This window comes from Hippoglossus hippoglossus, chromosome 13 (genome assembly GCF_009819705.1).
Source record: "Hippoglossus hippoglossus isolate fHipHip1 chromosome 13, fHipHip1.pri, whole genome shotgun sequence".
Classification (NCBI taxonomy): Eukaryota; Metazoa; Chordata; class Actinopteri; order Pleuronectiformes; family Pleuronectidae; genus Hippoglossus; species Hippoglossus hippoglossus.
In genome coordinates this window covers 13,103,991-13,116,237 of record NC_047163.1, presented here as the reverse complement: position 1 = coordinate 13,116,237, position 12,247 = coordinate 13,103,991, and the positions used below count along the sequence as shown (strand labels likewise).

Here is a 12,247-nt window from a genome sequence, read left to right as displayed (position 1 = left end):
TGGCCCCACCGATCGGGCCCTCTGACACAGCTTTTTCTAAACTATGTGTTATCACCGTGGAAGTGAGAGTTTCTGACTGTGTGTGAAGCCACCACCTCATTACTCCAAGGAAACACCACACAATGGCAAGGATGTCAGCTGATATTATAGCACGTGGCGGACAAACCGTTATGCTTGTGCACCGTGGTTGTGAGGCTTTTGGTCGTGAGGTCATCTTAAATCTCATCCTATCTATGTGATTGCTGAGGATATTATTCAGCTCGTTGGTTAACTCGAGGGTTTCACCACTGAAAATATCATCCATCCATTGAGACCCATTCTGCCCCTGCTGTATCTCACCAACTGCTGTTGGAAGCAGAGCGTCAATATCACTCGTAACAGATTGCATTGACTGCCTACCCAAAACCTTGTCAAAGGCCGGGTTGTAAAGGCTGTCAAAGTACTTGTTATTCAGTCTGCCCACAATACGACAAATGGACGCTTGGGCAAACTGCTTTGCAGCGATTGTCCTAATCCTTTCAGACACTTTCTTCAGAGAGGGTGTGCTCTGGGCTGTTTCTGGATCATCTTTGTTTTGCGACATGATTTCATCCACAATCACCTCAGCAACGTCATCTGCAACATTCTTAATCTCCAGAGTGGAGCCAGATTCCAACTGATCATAATCATAGTCGGATATTTCATCGTTAGTAGATTCTGTGTATTGAGAGACCTCCTCCTTAATGATCTCCTGGACAGTTGTGGATGTTGCAGACAGAAGACTTTCCCTGTCTTCTGAGATTGTCTTCTGGGATGAGGATGATGACTGACTGTCATCTTCATTGACCAGTTGGTAGACCTTCTTTTTGCTCTTAGAAGGTGCACACATACGTTTCAGATTCCTCATGAGTCCCTTGATCATTTTGCCGGCCTGTTGAATCATACCTTGTAGTCTTTTTGGAGGTGTGACACGAGGAGTAGTTGCCTTCACACTGTCCACGCCCATGGAAAGGACAGAGTTGACACACTCTGCAATCTCTTTAGCAGTCAACTGGGTCAAATTCTCTGAACTTACAAGATTGATTTCATCTGGAACGTCAAGAGCCTGAGCAAAAACCTGAGGAAGTGTGTTGCCCAAAGAGCAAATCACACTCTTCTCAGACACAGGCACAGCTGTGCTCTCAAGATCCTTTAGGATGGATTGTGTCATCAAAATGACAATTTCCAGCAGTTTCTCTCCGAGTATGGTCATTGTGGCCACATCAGGTTTGCCTTTTTTCGAAAGATTCCATTGTTCTGATGTCATGCCTTGGAAAAAGGACGTCACAATGGGCAGAATGCTGTCGATGTCCATCTTCATGTTTCTGATATTGTTTTTCAATACTTCTCTTATTGGCTTAGTTTTTAAAAATCGTACTATTCCTGTCGGAAGTGCTCTCTCTGTTCTCCGTGTACTACCCCTACCATACACTGATCAACTAGGACAAAGGAGATATCAGATATGAGATTATAGCACACACCAAAGGGAACACACACACCAAAGAGAACTTGGTGCTAAAGCCTGGTGCTATGATGTCAGACTAGCTGCTTAGTTCTCTTTGGTGTGTGTGTACACACCATAGACTGTAAATATAATGGGCGTAGGGTCCGTGACGTCACCCGTTGGTTTCTGAAGAGTGAAAATTAGGCTAGTAGTAGGCGTTCACCCGGCGCCATCTTGCCGGTGCTGACTCCTCCTAGTTCCTGGCTAACCAATAAATGGGCAAAGAGGAGGAGCGCGAGTGAAGACTGACAGCTGAGCCACGCCCGCAGAGCTCAACGTTACCTGGTTAGCTCAGGCTAAGGAGCTAGGTTACATGCTAACCGCGGCTGCTAACCGGCTAGCGCTGAGGTGATGTTGCTTCAGGATGGTCGCGATGTTTACAACGAACTCACTAGAATTAAGTAACCTTGAAACTACACAACAACAAAACCTATTGCTTTATCTATTATCATAATCATTTGCTTACATGCCTCAAGTGGTTTTTAATATGTAATTGTTATAAAAGTTACCGTTTATTTAACACGTGTAATGAACAGATTGAAGCAAATTAACTACACTACTACAGTCGTGTTTGGTTGTGACTTGATTTTAATAAGTTAATAAGTTAATATGAATACGCTACATGTGTAAGTTGCATGTGATAGTAACTATATGTTTCACAAATGTTGTGATACATGCTGGTATAACCACCATTACTATTGCCACCTTGTTTATTTAGCCTGTTATGGAATTTACAGTGAATTAGACAGTTTAGATATGATTATAATCTCCACACCACTGTTGGTTCTCATATTTATTATATAATTATGTTTTCACACTGAGAAGTGGAGAGACTTGATGTGGACTGTTATCAACAGCTCTGTGGGAGATTATCACCTTGAATATTACAGATGAGGTAGAAAGACATTTTATCTATTTGTACAATGTTTTATTTCTTTCAGTACATTACATTTAGCTGATGCTTTATCCAAAGCGACTTACAATATGTGCATTTAACCATGAGGGTACAAACCCAGAGCCCAGTACATTGGTTCTGTCTGAAATCTGTGGTGCTTCCACCTGCTGAACACAGAATAAACTGTAAGAACCAGTCTTTGCTGGAACATACACAACATAAAACATCCTTTTATAGTGAGTTTCTTCTTTTCATTAGATGAAGCACTGCAGCACCTGATGTCCTCAGCATCCACTGTGGCAGCAGCAACATGGTGGAGATCGGCAGCTTCAGGCTGGTCAACATGAGGACGACCTGCACCAGCTTCATCTGCACAACACTTCATGTTTTCCTCCCTTAACTAAAGATGGCCTGCAACTGTCATTGCTAAGTGTCATGGATAATAGAGTTAATTTCTATATTCATTATGGTTGGTTAAAAAAAATGAACACTTATCAGAACAATGTTTATCTTTTACTTTCTGATTTGATACACTTTAGATAAAAACCCAGTGTTTTATTTTTCTTCTTTGCCATAAGAGACAGAACACAGTCAGCACAGCTGTGTCCTTCAGGCTCGTCCGTCCCTAATAAAATGACAGGAAACATAAAAGTATGGCATTATTGTAGAGGAAGTGTTACTTATGAACAAAGTTTGTATCCTTATTTTCTGTGGATATTCAACTATGTATTTGAATATGGTTTTGGATTAAACAGTGCACTACCAAGACAATGAATGTACAGTATGGAGTTCTTCCACATTAATAGTATTGCATTTATAATTTAATGCATTATGTATTATGTGCAATACTTTGCTTTGATTGTTTGTAAGTTATGAAAACAGGTCTGTACCTGGAGTCAGTGTTGAAGTGATGACTCTCAGTGTTCAGTCTGGTTGGATTCCAGTTGTGTCTCATGTTGGACATCCACAGGTGCAGGCTGTCTGAGTCACCTAGAGGAACATTCAACACAAATACACAGATATGTAAAGTCATACATGTGCCAGGTTAACTCCTTAACAGACTTTTACATGGTAAAAATAAAAGTTTATTACTTCAAAGTTCATCAGATCATAATCATTTCAGCTTAGGAAATAGGTGGTGGACATCAGCCTCAGGTTCTCTATGTGAATGTCTATTCTAGTAAAGTTACACTTCCTATAATTTATTTATGTGACAAAAAAATACATTATTCTGCATGCCCACTTATTTAACACAATAATTCAGTAAAGTCTGCCTAAGATTAACGATGTAAAAACTGAATGTAGCCGACAGGTTTAGTTTTCATTAACACGTTACAACACATCAACACCAATACTCTGAATAAAGAGCTTTAGGAGACGTAATGCTACTTTAAACAGCTGCTCTTAAAATGCAGATGTGACTTTAAATACTCAGGTTTCAGTTGATCACAGTAAATCTGTTTCTGCAGAATAATAATCTGTGTAACGTAGTCAAGTCAAATGGGTTGGCGAGTGAAACAACTTTACATAACATTAGATATCTTACGTGGTGGAGCTTATTCTCCAAACACACACAGTCTCCTGTCTCGGTTCATGTCGGTAATAACTCCCGTACGGTCCCGTTAGCATCGCCATTACTGCTGGTATCTTGCCTGCAGGCTAGCGGAGCTAAACTAACAAGCCAGGTACAGAGACACCGATACCTGCTCATCACTACTAACACTAACACATACATAAAATAAACTTTACTTACCACAGAAACGGGAGCGCAGACGTTTTTAAGTTCTCCGTCCGGGGAACAAGCCGAACATCAAACCGTATTATTCATCCGATATGTGAGTGAAACCTCTCCACAGACTCAGGTCCTGTTCGGTGGCGGGGGTTAGCCTGTTAGCCTGTTAGCTCAGGTGAAGCCGAGCAGGCAACAGGCTAGGAGCTGGAGTCGCGCGCTAACGGTGACGTCACCTGTCCATCAAGTGATAATTATTCATAATTTCAAACCTCTATATCATTTAAACGAGTGAGTTAGAAAAAAATTCACCCCCCTCAGAGTTGTCATGAAGGAAGAACTAAGTGATTGAGACTAAAACCGTTTTTTGAACCAGGCTGTAAACAGGTTTAATTCTGCTCTAAAGTCGGGCTTTTTAACATGGGAGTCAATGGGAATTGACTCCTTCTTGGAGCCAGCCTCAAGTGGCCACCCATTGAACTGCAGCTTTTTGCACTTCCGTATTGGCCTCATCGCTCAGCCCGGGATGTTGCCCCTTGCTCGTTATCTACTTATTTTTAATCTGCTTGTCCACTCCACTCATTGTTAAAATCATAATAATAATAAATGTTTTTTTTAAACATTAAACGTAAACAGCTGTAAAAGAATTATACTTCATGCACGGAGCGGGTTAGTATCTTAAAGAAAGTGAAAAGAATCCTGGATTCCCACAAAAAATTGAATGGGTTCATCCCAGCCCTCCACAAAGTTTCATGGAAATTGATTGAGCTGCTTTTGCATAATCCCACTAACAAACAAAAAACAAACTAGGGCTACGTTGTAGCACTAACGGGCCCAAGCACAGGCATTTTGAAGCCTGTTGCGGTTAGTGGAGAGAGCGATCATTTTGTGTCAATTGGACAATGTTACAACAACTTAATTATCACACTGATCAGTAGGTGGCGCTATGACCCTGCACTAATATTAATATATGGAGCTGTGCAGCTCAGGATTGTGATCATAGGTCAGCATTTGGGGGCCGGTTGGATAATGCAGAGTGGATTCACAAAGTACTTCATGTTTCATGGCAAATCAGTAGGTGGCGCTATGACACTGAGGAAATATTGACACAGAGCTGTTCAGGCTTGGTCTCTGATCAGGAGACAGAAGTTTGGCGGTGATAGGACAATGCACAGCGGAGTTATGACAACATCTTCTCCTTTGGCGAAGGATGAACCTTCGCCGCACCTCAATGTTTACACGGTTTGAGGAAATGTCACAATTCTGACCATGATCCAATAACTTGACTGAGCTCTTTTGAGCTGTTTATTGTAAAGCAGCCAGGAGCAGTGCATCAAAGTATGAAACATGTCACTTCCTGTAGCCAGCAGGTGGCGCTGTGATATTAAGTCATGATTTCTGTGTAGATGTCATCAGGCCGGGACTCTTGTCTTACATGTCTAGTTTGGACTCGATTGGACCAAATATGTCCGAGATACAGAACCTCATGTTTTGATGGCGTGTAATCAAACTTTGATGCCACGCCACGGTCACACCGTGTGATGAAATAAAATATACCGAGGTAGTTTATATCTCCATCTTGTTGAGATGACATTCCCAGAAGTTGAAGTTGATCTGATTAAAGCCCAAGGACAAGTTCATCAAAGTAAAATTGTAGAAAATGGCCAAAATGGCCACTAAAGCCAAAATGGCGGACTTCCTGTTTTGTCTAGCATATCTATCCAAGAGACTTTTTTGTTTGTTATGTAAAGACACATGGCCCTACCGATTTTTGTACATGTCGGCCAATCGTGGTGCCGGGGCTGCACTTTAGGGGGCGCTAGTCAGTTATTTGAGCATGTCTAGGCCCTGAAAAAGCCCCAAAAGGGAAATAAAAATCCTTTGAAATACAATAAATACTAATACTAATAAACAACCAAACAGACCCAGATGAAAAAAATAACCTCCTCCGCTGAGTTTATAGCAAAATTCCAATAAACTTGTGTTTCGTAGGTTCAAGTATCCAGAATAAAATAAACCTCATTATATAAATGTGCAAAGCCAACATGTAAAAGAACATGTTAGTTTTATTTTATTCTTTGATAAACAGAACAAAAATATATTTTTCCATACCAGTACATTACAGCAATGACAAGCTCTTTTAGAAATGTACATGTCAGGTATGTTTATGTGTTATAACTAAAAAGTATACACACATTTATAACTATAAAATTAAATCCCATGTGGCGATCCATGGCCACATTTTATTTGAAGTATTTAAATAAAGGAAAATGATCACGTATTCCTTCATTTGAGCAGCAAAACTAAAGACAAAGACATGTTACAGGTTTTTCCCTTTCTTCTTATCTGGAAATTTACGCCGATGATGGTGTCCACCTCCTCGACCCCCTCGGTTCCCTTTCGCGCTTCGCTCTCCCCACACTGGCATAGGCGGCTCAATTTCCCCCGGTCGTCCTCCTCTGTCGGGTACACTGCCCATCCGTATCTAGTAAGACCAAAGACATTTTAGAAACCATCTGCATTCAGAGCTGAACACACCTTCAATCAGACTCATGGACTTGGTGTTTAGGTGTTTACAGTTGTACCTTGTACACGGCAGTGCTTTTTCCAGCTTTGATCGGCTCAATGAAGGACTGATCCTCTCTGGCAGCAAGCAGAAGAGACAGAGACACTCGGGAGGAGCGGGTGAGGGACTCAAGAGGAGGCACCGAGGCAAGCGCTTCTCTGCGCTCCTGTAAATAAAGAACTGATTGAACTGGGCTGTCTGATTTTATCATGACACACAGTGATGCATCGTGTCGTCAGATTTTGACCAGAGCTGAAACAAGAATCTGAGGAGTCGAATGACTGAGAAGTCGTCAGCAGAAATTTTTCACAATGGAACACTGTTCCTGAGTGAAATACTGGGAAAAAAATTACTATACTAGAAGGACACTCAGAGAAAGCATTCCTCCACCAAGCCTAACACCATATCTCGCATTGTTTAAGAAAGGGAAAAAACTATTCTTGGATCTGCCCCTAAATCTGGATGCGCAAAAAAAAAAAATGTATTGGGTTCTTCCCTGAACCATATCATAACCTTCCACCCAGTAGCTTTAGTGTAATACTGTTAACTAACAAAAAAAAAACAAATGCAGATGAAAACATAACCTCCTTGGTGGAGGTAATTATATACAATTAGTTATCACACTTTATTCTCTAGGGACCATACGTTTCCATAAAAAAAATATTTTAGCTTAAATTTATTAAGTAGTTGTTATAATTTTAATCAATATTTCAGTGTGGATGGACATTGTGGCTAAAAGTGACAAGAGTCAAGGGTAACAGGCGCAGTGACTTAACATTCCTACCTTTTGTTTTTCTCCCCATCCAAAGGACTCGAGTGTGACCTGAAAGCGTTTGGTCATCATCTGCCAGCGACGTTGATAATCCTTTGACATGACTTGACTGATCTTTTTAACTTGAATCTTAAAGCAGAAAAGAAAATAAGATTGAGATGCGGCTTTGAGGATTAAATATGAGAACAGCTCTGAAAACGTACCCACTGCTCTGAGCGGAGGTTAGTGTTAAGCAGAGGGTCCATCATGGCTCCACCTGGTAGACGAGCGAGCCTGGACTCCACCTGTATTAAAATGCCATCAAATTAAGCTTTTACAAGTGTGATCATGACTTACACAAAACTCATTCTCTCTTTTATCAGCCTTACTTCACTCAACACATCCTCAAATTGGGAAGAGGCGTCCATGTTAAGTGCATGCAACACTAATATCCACTCCGCCTGCATCTCAGCCTTCCTCCTCTCTTTGTCAGAATAATCTTCTTCTTCCTCATCTTCGTCTTCATGGCTGTGATCTACAACTCGCTGCTCTTTTTCAGGCTCGTCTCCTGTTGTCTTCTCCTCATGATGTAATTCCTGACGCTTGATCATGTGAGCTGCTTGCAGTTCTGATACAAGGAATTCTGAAGGATGAAGCAATAATACACCCTTCATTTAAAAGGGATGTTCAGTAAATGTATAGATCCATAGGCACTGAAATCATCTGTTATTAGCATAAACAAAGAAATTTGCAGCAGAAGCAAGTGGACGTGTCTTATATCTATCACTTCTCACCAGTGACTTTGTTGAGGACAGTTGGATCCAGCACCTCTGACATCAGCATAGTGAGAGGAGAGAACATGCCGGATAGTAAAGTTCTCAGCTCGCCCACCAGCAACACATTGCCCATTCCAACTGAGTCTACAAAAAAAAAGAAAGACGAGCACATTTTATTTATATAGTTCTAGCATTTTAGAGTTAAAATGATCAGTCAAATAATCGATTAGTAAATTGATGGAACATGAATTCTGTGATTTTTTAACAAATAATGTTTTGTTTGGCACTTTTGGTCAAAAAAAAAAAGGAATTTGAAGACATTTTAAATTACTTATACAGCAATCTGAATATGATCTCTTAGGCTTAATTCAATGGACCAAATGACAATTAATGGTGAAAATAATAATCTGATAGTTGCTAGTTGCAATTCTAATTTACAACTAGGGCTACGTTGTAGCACTAACGGGCCCGAGCACACGCATTTTGAAGCCTGTTGCGGTTAGTGGAGAGAGCGATCAATGACCAAGCGCACGTCTCCACGTTGCATGCGTTTTGCGCACTGCGGCAAGGACAAACGCTTCACTTCCTGCGTCCGTCACGCGATGTCGATGCCTTGCCTGCTAATTGCTCATTACGGTCCACGCTATCAATTGCACATCACACTGTGCAAGTCCAAACTGTGCACTGTCCAAAAAAAAAAATAATAATACGGACAGACTAACTAAAAGTACAAAAGTAACTAAAAAGTAACTAAAAGTACAAAAGTAACTAAACAGTAACTAAAAGTACAAAAGTAACTAAACAGTAACTAAAAGTACAAAAGTAACTAAACAGTAACTAAAAGTACAAAAGTAACTAAAAAGTAACTAAAAGTACAAAAGTAACTAAAAAGTACAAAAGTAACTAAAAAGTAACTAAAAGTACAAAAGTAACTAAAAAGTAACTAAAAAGTAACTAAAAGTACAAAAGTAACTAAAAAGTAAAAAGTAACTAAAAAGTAACTAAAAGTACAAGTAACTAAAAAGTAACTAAAAGTAAAAAGTAACTAAAAAGTACAAAAGTAACTAAAAAGTAACTAAAAAGTAACTAAAAGTACAAAAGTAACTAAAAAGTAACTAAAAGTAAAAAAGTAACTAAAAAGTACGAAAGTAACTAAAAAGTACGAGAGTAACTAAAACGTAACTAAAAGTACAAAAGTAACTAAAAGTAACTAAAAGTAAAAAGTAACTAAAAAGTAACCCAAAGTACAAAAGTAACTAAAAAGTAACTCAAAGTACAAAAGTAACTAAAAAGTAACTAAAAGTACAAAAGTAACTAAAAAGTACAAAAGTAACTAAAAAGTAAAAGTAAAAAAGTAACTAAAAAGTACAAAAGTAACTAAAAAGTAACTAAAAGTACAAAAGTAACTAAAAGTACAAAAGTAACTAAAGAGTACAAAAGTAACTAAAAAGTACAAAAGTAACTAAAAAGTAACTAAAAGTAAGGAAAAGTTACGTAAAGTTACGTAAAGTAACGTAACGTAGGTGGTGCTATGACCCTGAACTAATATTAATATATGGATGTGTTCAGGTCAGGATTGTGATCATAGGTCAGTAGTTCGGAGCCGGTTGGATAATGCAGAGTGGATTTACAAAGTACTTCCTGTTTCATGGCGAATCAGTAGGTGGCGCTATGACACTGAGGAAATATTGACACATAGAGCTGTTCAGGCTTGGTCTCTGATCATGAGACATCAGTTTGGCGGTGATAGGACACTGCACACTGGACTTATGACAACATCGTCTCCTTTGGGGGCTGTTGCTACACAAATGTAGTTTGAGGGAGATAGACCCATGAACACGGAAGTTACAGCAATTTCGTGTGTCACAGCGAGTCGATGAACTTTAACGCCATGCCATTAATATGGCGTTTGACGAAAAGTCACAGTAATCTTATGCCTACATTATCAATGTCTTGAGACCCTTTTGACATAGGTTTGACATGGCTGCGGTCAGTAGATGAGGAGGAATACTTCCAAGTGTAAGACATGCAAAAAACAAGACATTTCCTGTTGCCACCAGGGGGCGCTGTGTTTTTAAGTCATGATTTCTGTGTAGATGTCATCAGGCCGGGACTTTTGTCTTACATGTCTAGTTTGGACTCGATTCGACCAAATATGTCAGAGATACAGAACCTTGTGTTTTGATGGCGTGTAATCAAACTCTGACACCACGCCACGGTCACACCGTGTGACGAAAAATCGATCTTTGAGGTAGTTTTCCTCTCCATCTTGTTGTGATGACATGCATCTCCATATGAAGTTGATCTGATGAAAGCCCTGGGACAAGTACATCAAAGTAAAAATGTGGAAAATGGCCAATATGGCCACTAAAGTCAAAATGGCGGGCTTCCTGTTTCTTTTTTCCCAATTGCACCGCTGACCTTTTTTGTTTGTCTTGTCATGATAAACCTGGGCTACGATTTTTGTGAAGATCGGTGAAAGCTAACTGAGGGGCTTTTCCTTAGATGGCGCTGTTGAGCCATTTTTCCACACCCATTTCAAATTACTCCAGAATACAATTACTTTTTGGGGTTTTGAATTCCCTGCAAACTTTGGTAACAATTTGAGCATGTCTAGGCCCTGAAAAAGCCCCAAAAGGGAAATACAAATCCTTCGAAATACAATAGGGCCTCCCACCGGAGGTGCTCGGGCCCTAATTACAACAAAGGTATGTGGAAGAAACCCACAATAAATAAAATATAAGAAAAATGCAACACAAGTGAAAGGGTATAAAATATTAAAACCTTATTAACAACCCAGACTTGTAGACACAGTTGTAACAGATCTCAGGTGATCTGCCAGTTTGATTCAGAGAAAAGTAGAATATAAATGAATTGAAATAATAAGTATTATTCTATTCTTTTTAAGGGCTCAGAGTGTCTTGTGTGTTTCATCCTCTTAGATGTACTTAATATTAAACACCTTCACTAGATGATGATTTTATTCTACTGTCAGTGAAGCTACCACCTGCTGATCAGTGTGCAGCCCCACACTCAGCAGACAGGGCTCTATAATCAAGTCTTGTGAACAGGCTGACAAACCTCACTCCACAGAAGGTTTTAATGTTTTTAAATGTATTTTTGTTACCGTAATTTGAAATTAAAAACATGTGTACACTTCCTACCCTCCGTTGGTGTAAGATTATTTAGAACATAATGTTTGAGGGGGCCCCCCTGGGACGTTCTGACTCTAGAACCGGCCCTGCTCACCCCTCAGCTCCGGACAGACCCTCCTCAGCTCCGCAGACAACCAGCTAAGCAGCGGGCACGGGAGCTCGTCGCACTCACACCGAGTCCGGCAGCAGCTGCCCGGGTACCTGAGCAGGAAGTAGAGCCCACAGGTGAGAGACAGGTGAGAGTCAGGTCTATGCTTTATGGTCCTGACGCTGCTAGTGTCACAACAACGACAGCTTTCCTTGACGTAACTTACCCTAAAGCTTTAATGGCGGAAGCGGTCCCCCCGCTTCTCTCCATTGTGTCTGTGAAAGACACGTTCACACCTGCAGCTGTAAATCAGCTCCACACAAACAACCACAGTTCAATAAAGTCTATGGTTCAAACGTGTTTACCACTGCACTTCCTCTATGCTGCTTTTTACAGGGTCTGGTGGTGGGACGCACATCGCCCCCTGAAGGCCGGAGTGTGCACTGCATGTGTGGTTTAAAAATATATACACAAAAAATGTGAAACCACTTGGAATTAATAGTAAAACAAAAGTAAAATTATTTTTAAAAAAAACAAAAAAAAGTTGAAAGAAATATTTACAACTGAAAATAAAAGTGGGGTTTATACAAGAGTTTGAGCAAAAAATAATTAACCAAAATTATAAATACAAAAATAATAACAAAACATAAAAGGTAAAACCTCTGTTTAAAATTGGAAAGGAAATATTGTATTATATACAAAATAGATTTTTTTACATAATCTTAACATTCAATTTTAAAATAAATCAACAAAATTACATGAATA

The 12,247-nt window shown here is 39.8% G+C and overlaps 1 protein-coding gene across 1 annotated transcript; it reads right to left on the bottom strand.

Moving 5' to 3' along the window:
* Positions 1–6,176: 6,176 nt before the first annotated feature.
* On the bottom strand, positions 6,177–11,867 carry im:7138535 (uncharacterized protein LOC797998 homolog). Its single transcript, XM_034604953.1, has 8 exons — positions 11,709–11,867; positions 11,489–11,595; positions 8,258–8,383; positions 7,853–8,106; positions 7,688–7,768; positions 7,497–7,613; positions 6,732–6,878; positions 6,177–6,631 (listed from the first exon to the last, which is right to left on the bottom strand). The coding sequence occupies exons 1-8, from the start codon at positions 11,750–11,752 to the stop codon at positions 6,467–6,469; spliced, it is 1,041 nt and encodes a 346-aa protein (XP_034460844.1). The 5' UTR covers positions 11,753–11,867; the 3' UTR covers positions 6,177–6,466.
* Positions 11,868–12,247: the final 380 nt, after the last annotated feature.